The sequence below is a fragment of the Ruditapes philippinarum genome, unplaced genomic scaffold (genome assembly GCF_026571515.1).
Source record: "Ruditapes philippinarum isolate M1 unplaced genomic scaffold, ASM2657151v2 ctg16374_1_1_1_1, whole genome shotgun sequence".
Taxonomy (NCBI): domain Eukaryota; kingdom Metazoa; phylum Mollusca; class Bivalvia; order Venerida; family Veneridae; genus Ruditapes; species Ruditapes philippinarum.
Genome location: NW_026863109.1, coordinates 1 through 19,892, shown reverse-complemented (window position 1 = coordinate 19,892; position 19,892 = coordinate 1). Strand labels below are relative to the sequence as shown.

Sequence of the window (19,892 nt, the reverse complement as noted above, 5' to 3'; positions counted from 1 at the left end):
TTTTTTTGGAAAAATGTAAAGTCAAGGGAAAATTTTCAAGGTCAAACAGATCAAATAGAATCTCAAAAAGCGCAAAAGGAATCTCAAATCTCTGTAAATGACATGGAATCTGGAAACAAGACCTCTAAAGAATCTCAACTGTGGGAATCTCAGGTTTCTAATGGCATGCCTTTGAACACTAAAGTATACTTTAATGGAGGCTGCTATTTCAAAATAGATGAGGAAAGAATCTCAGATGATACTACAGTTTTGTCTCGGTATTTAGACTTGCCCGACTCTCCTGCTGCCATTGTTAGGTGTCAGGTTCAAGCTGGTATTGCTGTACTCAGTGGGGCACACTTGGAGTATGATTCTGAAGACATAGATGATGGGGATGAAGATGTTTTAGATATTATACCCGTCCTCCGAGAAACTTCAAAGGACAGACAATCAGTGATAAAGTCTTTATTACAGCAACTAAATATTACTGTTAAGTAATTTAATCACTTTTAGAACAATACAATCAGTTTATAACAGTGACCATCTTTGTTGAATGAAGGATTATTTATAAGAGAAAGGCCTTGTAATATAATAGCACTTTATACTATTGAAAGAGGATGTCAGGATGGGAATAAGCTTTTTGAATGATAATTATATAAAGTCATATGAACATCTTGAAACCAACATGTCTTGAAATGCCAAAATATGAAACAGTTAAAATGTGTTCAAACCACTTGAATTTATGTCAAAAGCTCTGTATTTATTTGCTATTACAAGAATTTGTAAATCTTTTACTGCTTTTGCAGTGTACAGTGAATAAATAAGCCCAGTAGACAAATCTTCATCATAACATGTTACATTTTACCTGATTGATTATGCATTAAAGTTATTTAAGCAGACATTTAATTAAGCCAATATGAGTTTTTAGTAGTGATAATGCTTACATTTTGAAAGTTTGATTTTTAAGTCTAAGATTTATGACAAAGCTTACAAGATATGTTAAGTAGATCTATATAATTAGAAAGCAGCATTTACTTAAATCAAAGTTAAGTGTTACAGTAATATCATTAACCCCTTTTGATTGTGATAACCCTTGGCAACTAATATGTAGCCAGGCCAAAATGCAGTCTGTCCAGGCTTTATACTTAATTGGAAGTTCAATTTCTGTATTTTAATAATGAATTTCCTAAAAATTCAAATGGATTGTACAAAGCAGGTCGAATCCATTATACAAGAATTTATCACATAAAATCGCAGCATGAGAGTGTAATAAAGCCATTTACGGTAATAAAAATGATTTTACACTAGTGTAATAACACTTAGAAGTGACATCATTTGCGTTAATTACAAACACAGCGTTAAATTGCGCTAATGTTAGCATATTACACTATAGGGGTGTCAATGGAAAATGATTCTTTTTAACAGTTTAGTGTTCTTATTTATATTATGTGATAAACAGAATATTATATTTGTGCAGATTCAGTACTAAATTTATTGAACTTGTTGAATAAAACAATATTATGCTCGCCAGAGGCTGGCATATGATTTTATTCAACTTGTTAAATAAATATCCTCTATTTAGCATATTGTGGTTATTAGTTGTTTCTATCACAAATGTTCCTGGAGTCTTTATAGATGTGTTCTATCTTTTGTACAGCAAAATCATTATCATTTGTAACACACTAAATTTCATGATTTTCATGAATTTAAATCCACAAATTTAAGATCCAATGAAAATTTTATTTTGTCTGCTGTGCTTTGAGATTATTAATATTTAATTAAGAAACCACAAAAAAATGAAAAAAAACAACAAGAAAAAAAACATGAAATTTAATGCCCACAAAATTAATGAAGTTCAAAGTATCTGCCAACTTCTCTACTAAGATAATTCACACAAACATTGAAGGATTATTGGCATCGCATTTATTTTCAGCCAAATTGTCCCCGACAACTGTAATTTATGTAAGACAGGCTAGTCTTTAGATTTTTTCTTTTCAATTTATGTATATGTTTTTAAAGTTGCTTTTATTTATTTATCTTTTTTTTAAGTGCTTTTGCTGTTGTTTTTATACACATTAAAGTTAATTTAAATAACTTCTTGTCCTTCATATTTTATCGTCATGACTGCAATATAATTATTGTTGTTCACATTTCAGTACACACAACTCCAGATTTGTTTTTCAATGAATCATTTCCCTTTTAAAACTGCGATACTTTTAGGGGCCTTTGCAGCTCAGTGGTTACAGCCGCTAACCTGTTGGCCCTCTTGCCTGGGATTTAAAATCCTGCCAGGGACTTTGGATTCTTTCATGTGAGGAAGGTACCCTGCCAACTTACAAAAGTCAGTGGTTCTACTTAGTAGTGTGCTCAAGCCTGAATGCATGACGGGGCACCGAAGGTCTTCTTCCACCAGTCTAGTAGGAAAGTCGCCATATGACCTTAATAATGTCAGAATGACCTTAATAATGTCAGAGAGACTTAAAACCCAACTGTTCTTCTTGCAAGTCATATTTATAATACTAAAAGTATGTGAATTTATTATCTCCCGACCTGCTACCTGCCTGCCTGATGGTGTTGGTAGTTTTCACTCCTGATCATTGCAGTACCGGTAAGCCACACTGAATTTACCAGAGCACTGTTCGGCCAATGTATCTTTCCTGGGCAGGCATTCAACCAGTTTACCAGTACAAGTTACCTTTAATTTCTCAAGGAACTGTTAACTTCTGCACATGCCAGAGCAGAGAGGTACAGTGCGAATGACCATAGAAAAGATTCAATATTTTCAATCACAATGAAAGTGACCTGCGCTGTCGGGGAATCAAACTGCACAATTCACAGTCCAATGTTCTACCTATTGTGCTTACCTGAGGGCTTTGCCTGCATGATGGACATTCTTTCACTAGAAATTCTAACACTTAAATCCTGTTTTTTATCAAACATACTAAACTGTGATCAAAGTCTGTAAGCTTTAGAAATCCATAAAAAAATGTAATTTTTCCTTCAGTTTATTATCAATTGCCATGACACATTACAATTTTTTTCATTTTCAGAAACATTAATAACTTACTTATATCACAGAATAACATATAAATAAATACATTAACAATACACATAAATAATGATATCATACAAACACAAGTTTTGATACAATCTAGGGATGATTAAAAAGAGCACTTGTTAATAATAACTTAAAAGTGTAAGGGTAACATCTAATGTAACAAAGAGGCGTCTTTACAAAAGTTGATTTTAAAAGGGACTGATTTCACGTCATATACCAAATTTAATACTAATAATATTTTATTGTAAGTACAGTACAACCCCTGAGTAGCAACATCCTCCGTGAGACCAAGACTTTGGATGATGCAGAGAGGTGTTGTTGTAGAGAAGTTAAATGTATTGCGAGGTCTTCCTTCAGAAAGAAATGACATGGTTGTTGTACAGAGGTAATTGCTGTACAGAGGTTATTGTTGTACAGAGGGTCGCTCTACAGAGGTTTTAGTGTATGCTGTAGGATATTTCTTCTTCCTGAAACCTTTTTAATTTCAAATGATGACAATAATCAAGATATGGGTAATATATATATCATTTTTTCTCTTATTATGAATTTCTGTGCATTTATTTAGCCCCATGATTTCCTTCTTTTTAAATATTTAGATACTGATATTTTACTCCAGTCCGACATTTAGCCCCAAATTTTTCTCCTGTTCTCTTTTATTTAGATACTGATATTTCACACAAGTCTGACTTATACACACTTTTATACGGTAAAAGTATTTCAATATATATGTATGAATCACTATCTCGGTCAGTACAGTATAAAATTGTTTATCATTTTATTATTTCATGATATGGACGGAATGTAAAATGTCACATGTCTGTAAAAATATACGTAAACAGTATTGTTGATATGTCACAAAATATCACTCAGCTCCCTCCAGTTTTTATGATCTTGAAAAGTGCATTTACGTTGTTGCTTTTAATGGCAGCTCGACACGCATTCACAACTTGAGTCTTAAACTTCCCGACTGAAATTGAACAAAAAAAATAATTTGTAATATATCTGGTTACTCTGGGCAATTTTCTACTAAAAGATTTTTTTTCTTCAGTTTTTTAAATACATGTTTATCAAAATTTATTTTATTAACTTAATTAAAACATATTTATCTAAATTGTCAAATAAGTTTCTGCAACTTTTAAGTCTACTTTCCAGAACTTACCAGAACAGCTATTATATGAGGAAACATGGTTGTTACCAGAGTGGGTCTCGAACCAAATATGTCTGGGTTAAGAGGCAGATACCTTTACCAGAAGGCCAACACTACCCTATTATTATTTTCTTTGGATATGGTTAAAACCAGGCACAAATAAGCACCTGAATGGACCTAATTCCTTCAATAACTTACAAGGAAAGATTTCTTATATTAATAAATATTAAATAATTCAACACTTCTAGTAAGGATCTTAACCAACAGTAGCGACTGGTAAGCAAGTAAATGCCCCCCCCCCCCAACAACCATTCCTCAAACTATGATTTAATAATCAGTACCTACAACTTTTTTAATACCAGTGGCATTCTTAAGAATTAAAAAGAAATTATGAATTTCTGAGGATAAACAGGTTTTAGTTTTGTAAATGCTTAAATTCAGCAGCAAACAGTATAATTTATGTCCTGGTCTGACAGCATGTAAGCTTATGAAATGCTGGCTTTATACTGCTCAAAAATTAGAATCAATAATCAATTTCTTTATTCCAGATATTTACCTCTCATTCTGCCAGCTTTTTGTATGATCAGGTTAACTTGTTTAAGTGCGGCCAGTAACTCTTGATGATTACCACATCTTATCTTGTATCCGTTAATCAGATCATGATTCATGTTGTATAACTCTGTATAGCCTTTCTTCATGTTACCCCTGTTTATATACGTAAAATAAAATGAGCCGTGCCACGACAAAACCCACATAATGGGTTTAGCCTGCGCAGTCTGATCAGGATCCATGCTGTTCGCTATCAGTTTCTCTACTTGTTATAGGATTTGTTAGCAAACAGAATGGATCCTGATCAGCCTGTGCGGATGCGCAGGCTGGATCCATGCTGGTCACAAACCCATTACATTGGTTTTGTCATGGTGCCGCTCAAATGTTACAATACTTCAAAACACTCAACCATATAATTTAAACATTTTGTATTAAATCTACTATGACATATAAAACTAGTCTGCATCCACTCCTTAAATGACATTTTGGAGTATGTGAAGCATGCACAGATGAATGTAAACAAAATGTTGACATTATCTACAGTCTGTATTTTCTGATACCAATTTATGAACCCATCTACTATCAGTGCTTTAACATAACAAAGCAGGTCAAAGATTGCCATTTTAAGCTATGGATTTAAGCTATTTTGATTGGTTTGTTCATCAAGGAAGTAAGGATGGAAACTTTGTTCTGACCCTTGAAAATATGAACCCATGGTCAGTCAACCCCTTATATCCCAGTCCTAACTCATTAACAATGGTAGGTTAAGCCCATTAACCTATTGTCAGAAAACCCCAAAAATTATTGGTCAATTTAACCCATTAACACATGGTCAGTCAAACACGTTACCCCATGGTTAGTCAAACCTAATAAGTCATAGTAAGTCAACCCATTAACCTATAGTCCAATAAAAACAAATTTTTTATGGTCAGTCAAACCCATTCAATATTGGAGAGTTAAAGTCAATAACCCATGGTCAGTCAAACCCATTAACTCATGGACAGTTTACCACTTTAAACTATAGCAAGTCAAACCCAGGAATCTATGGTTATTTAATCCCATCTGGACGTCACAACATAATATTTAAAACTTTTAAAGAGAGAGCTATCGTCTTGTAAATTACTTACATATCTCCCATAAGTCTGGCGTCCTCGGCACGTACAACAAGACTACGTATCAAATTAGAATGATCGGCCATCTCTGCCGTCAACTTCTGTCTCACAGCATGGTACTCATCTACCTTTATACAAGAATAGAAGACAAGTCAGTTCACAAACAAATGTTTCCACATTCCTTCCCCAAAAAATTTCTATAATACTCCACATTTTTTATGTCGCTATTCATTGGATAATCGTGACGTTTATATAATCTATAAACATGGCTGCTGTCGATTTATGAAATAATTTCATTTTTCTCTGTAAAAATGAATGTTTGCAGACTTTTAACTTCGTTTTAATGATTTTTGACAAGTTATATGGCTGTATATAAATGGCTATTTGAAATATAACCCTTGCCTAACTGCTTGGTGTATATATACAAACATCATTTATATAGGGCCATATAACCTGTCAAAATATATCCTATCAGATGTTTTTAATTGTAAAGGTGCTCTTACATCCAATAAAGAATCATTCATGTATGATTTTTTAGTGCAGTAAGTAGGCTAATAATAACCAAGCCTCAATTTGACCATGTACATAACTAGAAGTACATGTATACCTTAACAAGAACTTCTCTAAGTCTCTCCATTTCATCCGGGTAGTCTATGGTTGTATGTAGATCTTCTAGGTTGAGGAAGTTGGCCACGGCTTGTACAACATCACCTGCCAGATCCATGTCATCTGTCTTCAATGTCACCTGATAATAACATGTTAATTATATATGAGCCGCATCATGACAAAACCAACATAGTGCGTTTGCGACCAGCATGGATCCAGACTAGCCTGCACATCCGCGCAGTCTGATCAAGATCCATGCTGTTTGCTATCAGTGTCTCTACTTGTAATAGGGTTGGTAAGCGAACAGCATGGATCCTGATCAGTCTGCGCGGATGCGCAGGCTGGTCTGGATCCATGCTGGTCGCAAAACCATTATGATGGTTTTGTCATGACGCGGCTCATATACACTTAATAAGGGTATGATAATCATTAACATGAGTTTATATAAATTTTACCAAAATTTGAGGTTATAGGACCCCCAATACATCAGAAACAAGAGTATTTTAAGTGATCACATGTGTCGCCTGATGACAGCAAAATAAGCAGTTGCATTGAACGCTGATGAACCAGTTTGTTCTCTAAAGGCCAAAGGTACTTATAGCATGTCAAATATACCATGAAAGCGGAACAAAAATTATACATGGGCCAAAACACCTTTTTTCATTCAAGGGCTATAACTCAGTCATTACTTTGTAGCATGCAATACAAAAATATACTTTTGTGAAGTATTTGAATTCCCAAACTCTGGCTTCAAAACAAAAATTTAAGACAATACTCCACATAGCCACAGAATTTATTCTAAGGTTCCGCTTAAAGCAAATGATGCGAATGTGCTTGAGTGTAACAATTATAATATTGTTGCCATTGGGTATACTTAAGGATAACTGTAATAAGATCGACTTTGCTGTTTAAGGTTTTTTAGGATAACCACAGTGATTTCCTATTCAAACTGTTTCAGACTGACAGCTTGGCAGGCCAGAGTAAACATCAGTTGTTTCATTTTCCACATGCAAGGGTAAAACAACAGTAGATCTGGTTCTCATCCAAATGATTATAAGAAATTTTCTTAGATGGCTAGGGCTGGTTTGTGGTCTTGTTAACTTAAAGGGACTCCACTGAGGTTTTTTGACATGATGGGACTGAAAATATTTTGTCCAGATAAATGTACCATTTGATGTAGGTTAAGACCACTAATCTTTTTGCAAAATTTCAGATCATTCGCGCACATTGTTTTTCGAGAATAATCATTCAAATTGTAACAAAATGACCCAAAATGAAAAGCGTTGAAACCCTTTTCACTAAAATCGGGCTAAGAAAAGCATAAGAATACGATTTTCAATTTATTTCAAATTATATTTCTTAACTATTTTTGCATATATTTCTGTTTCAAGTGGCCCAGCTCATTTATGCAAAAAATTCAAATGTTATGTTTTTAGGCTTTTAAACCTCAATGGAGTCCCTTTAATATGTTGAAATATTTTATTAGCTGACCCTTAATAGAGCATTCCTTCATCAATTTATTCTTCGATGTATTAAATCTATTAATTCTTGCCCTGAATAGATGGAAATCAAACTTACAGTTCCAGAAGTGTCCATTTTAAAATGAAAGGGTCCAGTGGCCCGTAAAGATAAGAAAGCAAAGTTGATACTTCCATCAGCATCTACCTGTACATCATCTTGTAGAAGAAAATTCTGATTTATCCACATAACAATCTGCAATATATACAATATGATACAACAATATTTCATGAACAAACACTAGCAGGCAGGGTTTCTCTGTCCCTGATACAGTTTTAGTCCCAGGACTGCCATTTTTACAGCAGTAGTACATACCATGGACCTCAAAACTCACCAACCAATTAAGAATTTCCATTCATTTATGGTAATTTGGTTACTTTTGTATAAATAAAATTTTGATTTGCTATATTATTAAGGCCCTTTTTCTATTAAATATATACCCAGTTTACAAATTTTACAGTTTTATTTCTAGGATGGCTGTCCTTGAAATAGAAGCCTACAACTGTAACATAAAAATTTAAAATTGTTTTTGGTTGCTGAATTTAAGTTTTGGTGCTCCCGTAAAAACTTCATTAAAACTAAAAAAATCCTAAACATAGGGGTCCATGGACACACTGTCTGAAATTCCTAGGAAATAATTATAGTCTCATGCAGTCAAAGCCTAACAAAGTCCACTTTTGACAACCAAATCTATTTGGGCCAAGCAAATCCACTTGGACATAACAGAATCCATTTGTGCTTAACAAAGCCAGCTACGCCTAACAAAATCAACTTGGACCAAGCAACATTTGTTTTAAGTCCACTTTTGCCGAGCAAATCCTCTAGGGCCTTTACCCTAACACAATCCATTTTTGTGCTAAAGAATCCATTGAGGCCTTGCAATATCAACTTGGGCCTTGCAAAATCAACTTAGGCCTAGTAAAATCCATTTGAGCATAACAAATTCTACTGGACCTTGCAGAATTAACTAAAGTCAAATACTAGTTCCTGATCGTAATAACAATATTGCTTATTGTTGCATTAAGTAACTTACTCTTTGTACACATTCATTTACATGGAAATAAGTGACTTACAATTTGTACGTGTTTATTAACTTGGAAATTAAGTGACTTACTCTTTGTACACGTTCATTAACTTGGAAGGTACACGTGCCTTTGGCTTCTTGCTGATCTTCACCGCATAACACATACATAGAAAACCTCGGTAACTGTCTCGTTAACTCAAACACATGATACTGAGAACTGAAAAATAAATAGGTGAGACTGAATACACTTTTTTATTACCCTTTTTATGGGAAGTGGTCAATGTCTGTCCAATAAGAAATCTTTTAAATGTCCATTATGCTTCAGAAATGCTTTCATTTTTATTGTCCAAAAACTTTTAATGTCTGGTATTTTGTTACACTTTCCAAAAGAATACTCATTTGCGACATATATTAACTTTCTTCTCACTTCCTTTGCTCTGCTGGCAATGGGGATAATCATAGTGAATGAATAGTTTGGACGGAAGTCAGAAAACTACTTTGTTTACATTTTACTATCTTTACAGCACCTTACTGCACATTCCATGCAACTTTTTTCAGTTGTTAAACATCTAATATGCTCTAAACATGTTGTCATTTCTAAAGAATTTTAGCAAATATGAATTTGTGAGGCATAATAAGCCTTTAAAGAAGCTAGAAAAGGAAAAGATCATTCAAGAGAAATAAAAACAAAAAAAGAAACTTGTTTAGATTTGATCCAAGTCTGTTGATAACCAATAAAAACAATCAAACATCTCTTACGACTTCAGCGGTATTAAATCTTCAACATTAATCATTAATCTTATTGGAATCAATCATCCAAATCACACTTTATCCTTGTTGGCTTTTACTCAAAAGTCAGAGGGGTAAAATGCAAATTCTTAATAATCAAAATGTAAGTGGTAAAATTAATGAAAAGCATTTTGCTTTATATCACATTAAAAAACTAGAAATGTGTCCATTGGACACGGATGCCACAACATTCCACTGTTTTGACAGAGCAGGACTGTGACTATGACAAAAGATTTAAAAAAGTTGGATGTCATTTTTATGTTTGGGGCATAAAAATGACATCCAATTTATCCAATATGGACATCTTCATTTTTCCTGCAAAAATTTCAAATCTTATATTTATATCCTAAAGAAAATAAAAACAAACAAATAACCCCAGATGCTCAACTACACATGCTGATTAACATTTCATAAATGTTTCATGGCTCTAGGTCAAATAATTTTCAGGCTATGCCTGACACAAATTGAAAATTACAATATTTTACTAAGTCAAGGGCAATAACTCTACAAAACTAAATAATTGCATAAGCAAACTCCCAGGTTCACAACTACACATACTGACCAACATTTCAATAAAGTTTCATGAATCCAGGTCAAATATTTTTCAGGCTACACAAGTTGAAATTTGCAATTTGTTATCAAGGGAAAATCAATGACCCCCTGGGGCAGGGCCAATTTTGACCCCAGGGCTTTTATTTGAACAAACTTGGTAGACACCTATTAGAACATGTTTGATGCTCAATATCTTAGCCATAGCTCTTTGAGTTCTTTAAAAGAAGATTTTTTTAAGTTTTTACTATATGCATATAGGGAAAATCAATGACCCCCAGGAGTGGGGCAAATTCTGACCCCAGGGCTTTTATTTGAACAAACTTGGTAGACACCCATTAGAACATATTTCATGGTAAATATCTTAGCTCTAGCTCTTTGGGTTCTTTAAAAGAAGATTTTTTAAGTTTTTACTACATGTATATGCATATAGGGAAAATCAATGACCCCCCAGGGCAGGGCCAATTTTGACCCCAGGGCTTTTATTTGAACAAACTTTGTAGACACTCACTAGAAGATGTTTCATGCCAAATATCTAAGCTCTAGCTCTTATGGTTTTTTTAAAGAAGATATTTAAAGTTTTTTCTTTCGGTTGCCATGGCAACCAGAGTTCTGCATGGAATTAAATTCTTTGAACAATTTTTAAAGGTGACCACCAAAGGAACATTCCTGTGAAGTTTGGATGAAATTGGCTAGGTGGTTTATGAGGAGATGTCATTTAAAGTAAAAGTTTACGGATGGACGGACGCCGGACGGACGTCGGACGAAAAGCGATCACAAAAGCTCACCCTGTCACTTTGTGACAGGTGAGCTAAAAAGTAAATGAGGTTCAAAATGGGAGAACTTTATTCATCAAGGGAATATAAATACAAATTAAAATTTTATATCTCATCAAAATTTTCATTTCTGTTTTATCATGCAGTTAGCAGTTTTAGTATATTGAACACGACAGCTACTTTGTTGAAATATCCTGACCTTGGGTGCTCTATCTCAGGTTTTCCTTACAGCCTACTTTTAAGTTTATAGAAAAAACTCCGAAAGGTTGCCCCAGGTCATGATATTTTACTTTCACACTTGTCACTGTATAACATAAACTTCTCTCAGTTTATTTAATACCATCAAATACATAAGATAACGTTAAGCTGTAATAAACATGATAAAAATTTAAAATGACCTTGAAATCAAATGATAATTTTAGATTTTTTATCTGTACCCACACAGACAGATTAATTCAGTTCAAGTTTATTGCAAATAGAATATCAAGGACAAAATGGCGGATATAGGCTTATCAAGTGGATCAGACTTCACTGAAGAAATGTTTTGTGAATATTGTCACAAAAAAGAACAAAAACATGTCACAGCAGAGGGATTTTGTGTAAACTGTGTTAAATATTTCTGTACAACATGTTTAGGATATCATAATCAATTTCTACCTGATCACATACAACAAGACAAAAACAGTATGCCAGTGGACTTCTACATGGAGAAATGCAACAAACACCCTCAAGAATTGCTCAAATTCTACTGCATCATTTGTAAAGACATTGCCTGTTGGACATGCAAAACCACATTCCATACAGCATGTAAAAATATACAACATCTACCAAGACTAGCTGCTGAATTTGATGCAGTAAAAGAATGCAGAATATTAGAGGAAAATCTTGATCTCATAGAAGAAGAAGCTGATGATATCAAAAAAAGTATTGATAATCACAGGGAAAGTGTTGAAAAGCAGAATACAAATGTTATTAAAGTGGTAAAAGAACAAAGGCAGGAGGTTGAAAAGATTTTTAATAACATTGAAGAAGAGCTTGATAACCTTCACAAGACAAATAAAAACACACTTGATTTGGAAAACACCAAAAACGATCTTCTCAAAGCAGAGATTCAAGGTTTAAAAACAGAAGTTAGGACTTTAAAGAATTCTCATCAAAAGTGTAAGGTATATCTGGAAACCAAAAAAGTGGCAGATAAACAAGAGATTATAGCAGAAACTTCGAAAAATTTGAAAAACAAGCTTGATAAAGATTTAAACAGGTATTCATACACGAAAGCAAAAGAAAAAATCAAGCCTGAAAATTTTGGGAAAGTGACTTTGAAACCTCTGGAGGTTGTAAAAATGAACAAGATTTCATGTTTCAATGTTCTACTTATTCTTGCATGTGCAATTTTACTTGCTTCTCCAATTATGACAACAATGTATAAAAAAATTGAAAAACTGTCTAATCTTCAGACTAAAAATACAACCGATTTTAAAAGCATTTCAACCGATGAAAAGGATCACCAACCTGTTAATGATGGAAACCCTGTACTTGATTCTCCAACTGTGACAAAGAAGAGTGAAACAATAGAAAAATTTTCCTTAAAAACACTTGCATTGGAAAAAATTTCAGAAAAACATTTGGAATCTATACCTAAAAACATTGAAGTAGATGATCTATCCTGTTTCTCTGAGCATATTGTCTTCAGCTCCAATAGTTATGAGAATGATGAGGATGATGAGGATGATGTACAAGTGCACAATCTAACCGAAAACAAAATTATACACAGTTTCCATCAACAGGGTATTTGGAAAATTATAAAAGTAGATGACAAAACAGTTGCTGCAACATTTATAAATAGAGTAGAACTTTGGCGTATTACAGAACATCAATTTAATATTGAAAGGACAGTTATAAATATCTTAAACATTGCATGCCAGTTCTGTGATAACATTCATTACCGTGTTGGAAATCTGTTCGTTAGGTGTTATAATCTTGAATCAAATCAATACACAATAAAACAATTAGACATTATTGGACATGAAGTTACAAACTTCAATATTAACTCAGAAGATATTGATGACATGACAGTCAGCCCTAATGGTAAGACTATCTACATCTCTTATCAGCGGGATAACTTAGTCAAAAGTTATACACCTGAAGGACACCTTATGGCAGAATATAGAAATGACAGTCTAACAAACCCTGGAAAAATGACGGTGGATAGTAAAGGAAATCTACTTGTAATTGGAAAATATGGTACTAGGTTAGACACAAACATTTTCTATTTATCACCTGACCTCACACACGGATATGAACTAATACAGACAGATCTTGAGTTAACAGACAGCATCACATACAATGAAATTCACAACTCACTATATATCAGTTCAAGTCTTGATATATCTATCAATGTTTTCAAAATCAAAATTTAACATTTCTATTTCATTTACTGTATGTACTGTAAAATACAGCAACAATTAAATTGTATGTTATCATTTTGTTATTGATGTTTTGTTTTTTCTAAAATAACTTTCATTTCAACATTGATGTCCCTTCTGAGATCAATCATTTAAATGGTTGTTTGTAAATATTAACCAAGCTGCTAGGCAAGGAATATATTGCAAACAACCCTTTATATACGGCCATAATAACCTATCTGGAATATTTATAAGAATTTATAATACAGCAAGCATCATTTTGAGAGGAATAAAGCGAGATTTCTTCATAAATCTACAGTGGCTGTGTATATCAAACTATATAAAAGTCATGATTATCCATTGAAAAGTGACGTTACAAACCTGCAGTATTATGAAGTTTCATATACAAGGCTGCTGTTGATTTATGAAGAAATCTCGCTTTATTCCTCTAAAAATGATGCTTGCTGTATTATAAACTGGTTATAAATATTTGTAATAGGTTATATGGCCGTATATAAAGGGTTGTTTGCAATATATCCCTCGCCTAGCAGCTCGGGTTATATTTCCAAACAACCATTTATAAAGAGTCATATTACCTGTCAAAAATCTTTATAACTAATGATATATATATTTATGTCATCAACATTGATCCAAATCCTGCTTATAAGGTGACTTCAAAACCTTTATCTGGTGAAGAAAACTCTTAGTTGCCCCTCTCTGTAATAATAAGCCTATGTCACAGAACCACCAAACTAACCAGGTTATTCTAAGCTTTCTCACATCATAAAACATTCAAGTTTTACCTGTAAGATTCCTACCTATATGGCTGAAAAACAAGGTACTTGAAACCAGCAATGTTTTATTTGTTTGTTTTATTTTACGTCTTTTCCCAACAGTATTTCAGTCATATAGGCGGGTAGTTTCCTAACCATCTTTCCTGGAGAGTTACACCAGTACTAGACTACCTTCCTCCACGCTAAACTACCAAAGCATCTCCTGGGGATCAAACCCAAGCCAGAGAGGTAACTGGATTAGAAGTCATCGACTCTAACCCCTTGACCACGGAGGCGGTGCATGTTTTATTTAAGGTCATCAAAGTTTTATTTGAGGCCAGCAAAGTTTGATTTGAGGTCATCAACATTCAAGCACATGAACACTGACTAAAATACACTCCACTTATTATAGGTAAATGAGATATATTTGAGCCGCGTTATGACAAAACCAACATAGTGCATTTGCGACCAGCATGGATCCAGACCAGCCTGCGCATCCGTGCAGTCTGATCGGGATCCATACTGTTCGCTTACCAACCCTATTACAAGTAGAGAAACTGATAGCGAACAGCATGGATCCTGATCAGACTGCACGGATGCGCAGGCTGGTCTGGATCCATGCTGGTCGCTAACACATAATGTTGGTTTTGTCGTGACGCGGCTCATTTGGTTCGCTGGTGTTCTATATGTGCAAAGATAGAGCAAAGAAGAACACACAAAGGACAAAGATTATCATGATTAGCATGGACAACATCATATAAACAAGAGCTTGTCACAGACAATACAGTACTCCTCTACCAAAGTAATGTTGTTTTATTCCCTACCTCAACACCCTCTAGCATTGACTTCAGCAGTATTCAATCTCCAACATTAAACATATTGGAATCAATCATCCAAATCATACTTTATCCTTGTTGGTTTAAGTCATAAGAAATATAAACTGGGTAAATAATGAGTTTGAACAACAGCCAGATTAAGAATTTTTTTACATGATATATCCATGGTAAATTTCGGTCAACACTTTTTGCGAAAATAATAGGTATTTGTTACTGTCGAAAATGGGTTAAAAGAAAGGAGAAAAAAAAAACCTTACCAATTTTTATAGCCAATGAAAGCTTTTATATGGAGATCTACAGGGACGTCTTTTGGTGGAACAATTGGAACTCTAACACAGTTGCTTAATGAACCAGCATTCGGATGTCTGAAAGATAAAACATAATTATGTTTTTAATATGATTAACTACCACAAAATTATATAACATAATAGTTCATCTAAGATAATTGTTTCGGTCATACAGATTTCATTTTGAAAATAATTCATTAGCAAAAAGTAAATATTTATTTTTCTTATTCTACTAATCATATATTGTTATTATCGTACAAAAAATTTGCTCATTTCTGAATCGAAACCACAGGGCATCTGACAAGACTCTACATTGCTGACCTTACAGTTTTATTATTGAATTCCCTTAACCCTTTGCATGACAGCTGAGACAGAGTCCATTCATTTGACCGGTGTAGACCAAAATCAGCCGGCACATTTGTGCCATCTGATCATGGTCTGCACTTTTTGCTATTCAGTCAGTACTTCCCTCTAAATTTTCCTTTAAAATGATAAATAGTTTTGTCTAGATAAAATGATGGTAAAGTCCAATTTTAGATATCTAACATGGCTATGGTTAAAGAGGCCTTCAGCTTTTCTAAAGGTTAAATATTTTGTTATTTTTAGATAAATTATTTTATATAATTGTCAAATCAAAAGAATAATTAAAATAATAATTAGCTGTCAATAAAATATATAAAAATAAAGAAACCCCTCGATACCTCTAACCTACCAGTCCTCCCTTTATATGTAAATAATTTGTAGACAATTTGTTTCCTGATATTCTATTTTTAGAAACGAACGTCAATGTGCCCTATAAATAGCTCTTGGGGCACAGTTTTTTTTTTAAGAAGGCTTTACAGTGATATGAAGCACTTTTCTTAGGTAATATTACTGAAATACTTAGTTTGAAACAGCACAGAAATGTTTTTCCAACAAAAAATAAAAGCTAAAGGCCACTTTAATTAAATAGTGAACTGTTCCAAATTCAAGACATGATAAGTCCAGTCGCAGACAGTCAGCAGGGTAAAGTATGATGATTTTCAATACCAAAACAAATTATCATACTTACACAACGTGACTTTCTCCTTCAAATATTCCCTCGGCAAAAATGAGGACTGCTCGTACTACAGTGTCTGTAAGATAAAAAGGAAATAAACCCTTCAACCTGATGAATTTCTTAAATGGACATATCCAGCTTCCATTTTTGGAACTGTCCATTATCAATTTAGGGATATCAAGATGAAAATTGAAAATTATTATCGTAAATAATTCTATCAATTTGAAAAGTGTTTCACTCATACTGCCTATACATATCGAAATCACAACTACGAAAACATCACATTTGTAATGAATTCATAGATATATGTACACTATCATACGAAATTTAGTTTGCATACATACCGTTTGTAGTGGCAACTATCAACTCTACATGGGCCTAAAAAATGAAAGTTATAACAATGTATTAAAGTATTAAAGAACAGACGGCTGCACAGAATGTCATGACTCAATATTTGTTGTGATAATAAAAATAATTAGCATCATCTATCTACAGGGAGCACATATAGAGGCTGATTTAATGGTTTTTTGTATTCACAGCAACTAAGGTACGATACAATGTTATTTGACACAGGAAGGGAACAAAAACTAGCACATTTCACTTCTTGTTACTCTGTGATTTAAAGTACATATAGTTCTACATATTTCTTTTGAGTGTTCATAAATAAGTTGAAAGTACATGTTTTTTCTTTACTCCGTCAATTTTTATGATATCATTTTACAACAAAGTTAATATTTATTTCATTCGCAGAAACTCCCATTATTCTTATACATGTATTTACAATATGAATTAACAATGGTATAAACAAACTACCGGTAATACATCTGAAATTTTTAAAGTTCAAAGTTCAAAAGGTAAAAAAGAACAAACTTACTGGATTCTTCTCATCACCTGGGCTCACAGACAAAGTTGTCTGTAATTGAGTTGAGGCCTAGAATAAAGGAAAATACAAAGAATTCATCAATACTTGAATAAATATACTTGACTAGAACAGAACTAAAATTAATGCTGACAAATTTGACTTTCAAACAAATAACACCTGAAATCGGTCACCTTCTATTTTTGCAAATCTCTTGTATACTTTGGTTATGCAAGTGTCTGTAAATACGACCTGCAGAATCTTCAGATCAGCAAACAAATCCGCAGAGACTACAATTTATTGATAAATTATTGTTTTAATTCTATCAAAATACGATTAACTTTAACTTTATAAAACAATGAAAATAAAATCAGAATCATTTTAGCTGCGTCACAACAAAACCAACATAGTGAGTTTGCGACCAGCATGGATCCAGACCAGCCTGCGCATCTGTGCAGTCTAATCAGGAACCATGTTGTTCGCTATTAATTTCTCTAATTGTAATAGTGTTGGTAAGCGAACAGCATGGATCCTGATCAGACTGCGCTGATGCGCAGACTGGTCTGGTCCATGCTGGTCGCAAACCCACTATGTTGGTTTTGTTGTGACACGGCTGAAATCAAGATCATTTGATCCTGATCCATATTAGTGAACACAGAGCCAGAGAGCCTGACAAACGAATTAATAAACATTCATTACATGTTTCTTTTTATCAACTTAAACATATATTCATGTGTATAACAAAAATTTTCATAACAAAATTAAAGAATGTATTGCACAAACTTAATTTTTACAAATAAATTTTTTTTCTTTGATGTGAATTTTTCACAAATTTCACTCATGCTACATTCTCAACATTTTCATTTCTCAGTGTGACATTTTTTTCATTTTCACAATAAACAAACAAATACCTTGTTTTACTATCAAACTATACTTACAGGTATAACAAACTATACTTACAGGTATGACTCCCATCTCAGACTGCTCGTATTCTACCCCGACTGGGAAAGGTTTGTCGGCCGAGACTGGACCCCCACCTGACTGCTGTGCCCGAGCATTCAAAACGCCTGAAGCCGCCACACCAGCTTTTTGATTTTCTTCATAGTTTCTTAACTCCAGCATGAGATTCTGTTAATTATATATAAGTTATGTTTAAAATTTTCATAAATACAGTAAAAAAAGATGCTTAAGATACTCATACTTTCCAAAATGACCATTTAATCAATTTATGTCTTAGAACAGCATCTAATCTTTTTAAATCTTATTAAAGTCTTGAATGGCTATACACAAATGATAGCTTGGACCAACATCAAATTAATATATATCTCCTTGTTTTCAGTTGATGAAACAACTTGTTGGTGTGAATATATTACTTATTTATCTAAAAATAAATTAAAATTTTGATTATACAAATTTATTTTAGTTTGTGTTGGAAGCTATAAGCTTATTGAAACACTCTTGAATCCGTTCCTGGTATCAACCAGTACTAAGCAATGAGTTTCTTGCTCAAGGAAACAACTGATTGGCCCTGACGGGAATAGAACTTATGAGACCAGTAATTCTTAGATCTCTAGTCCAACACTTTAACTAATCAGCCATGCCGCCACCACAAAAAACAACATTTACTGAACATTTCACCAAATTCCTTGCTTTCAGTCAAGTCAGAACTAATTACTATACTAATTATATTGTTAGTACAAGTACCTGTTTTCTCTGACTTAGATCTCTAATTGTTTCCTGTTCCATGTTTGTGTCCATCAAGTTACCTTTTAACTCTTCCGAGGCGGCATTGTAACCACGAACTGAAAAAATAAACATTATCATTACCATCTACCAATGTCATATCTTTTAACATATTTCCTTCTTGAAATGTAAATGGCTTTAAATGAATTTTTTGTTTAGTTTAGCACCACTTTTTAACATAACCTTCAGTTAAGTGTAAACAGCAGTTACTAAATAAGTATCCCATGACTATATACCAGCACTAAGCTGTTTTTCCACAAGAAAGTACCAACTTCTCCACATAAATCATTTGAAACTGTGATGGAGTAAAAAAAATTGCATCAGTCATATAACAGTTAACCAAATTTGTGCCACATCTCTAACTTCCTCAAGATACAATTTCAAAATTCTAATAGAAAATACATGGTTGATGTCGGGATGGAGAAGGTTTATACTGTGAGCGAGAAAGTGTATCCTGGCGAGCTTTAGCGAGCCAAGATTCACTTTCGCAGCAAACCGGATAAACCTTCTCCATCCCGACATCAACCATGTATTTGATTTATCCTGCTTTTATCATGTTTTTAGAATAATTAAATGGTTTCATTCTTCTTTTACCATGATAAAATAACATCTATATGTAGTTTTGTTTTGCTGCTAAACATGTGGCGTCATCATATGACGTACATTGTAATAACTAGAGATAGATAAGTTTATCCGGCAAGGCTTTATCCAGCTGATGATATACACAGTAGCAGGATAAAATAATCTAATTTACTAATGTGAAAGGTGGTTTTTGTTGTAAACAAATCAACTAGAAGTATTCTGTTACCTTCTCCTTCAACAGACACACAGATAAGCTGCTGT

The 19,892-nt window shown here is 33.5% G+C and overlaps 2 protein-coding genes across 2 annotated transcripts; one reads left to right on the top strand and one right to left on the bottom strand.

Moving 5' to 3' along the window:
- The first annotated feature begins 43 nt into the window (after positions 1-43).
- LOC132721156 (uncharacterized protein TC_0305-like) lies at positions 44-2,006 on the top strand. Its single transcript, XM_060705408.1, has one exon. It carries the CDS (start codon positions 103-105, stop codon positions 475-477), a length of 375 nt encoding a protein of 124 aa, XP_060561391.1. The 5' UTR covers positions 44-102; the 3' UTR covers positions 478-2,006.
- Positions 2,007-2,968: 962 nt separating this feature from the next.
- On the bottom strand, positions 2,969-19,885 carry LOC132721155 (Bardet-Biedl syndrome 2 protein homolog; the record flags this gene model as incomplete). The annotated part of the gene is made up of 13 exons (XM_060705407.1): positions 2,969-4,004; positions 4,741-4,889; positions 5,861-5,973; positions 6,453-6,590; positions 8,030-8,164; positions 9,084-9,210; positions 15,379-15,486; positions 16,460-16,523; positions 16,792-16,825; positions 17,322-17,378; positions 18,267-18,434; positions 19,011-19,108; positions 19,858-19,885. Coding segments are annotated over 13 exons (1,320 nt in total), but the record flags the coding sequence as incomplete, so codon positions are not given.
- Positions 19,886-19,892: the final 7 nt, after the last annotated feature.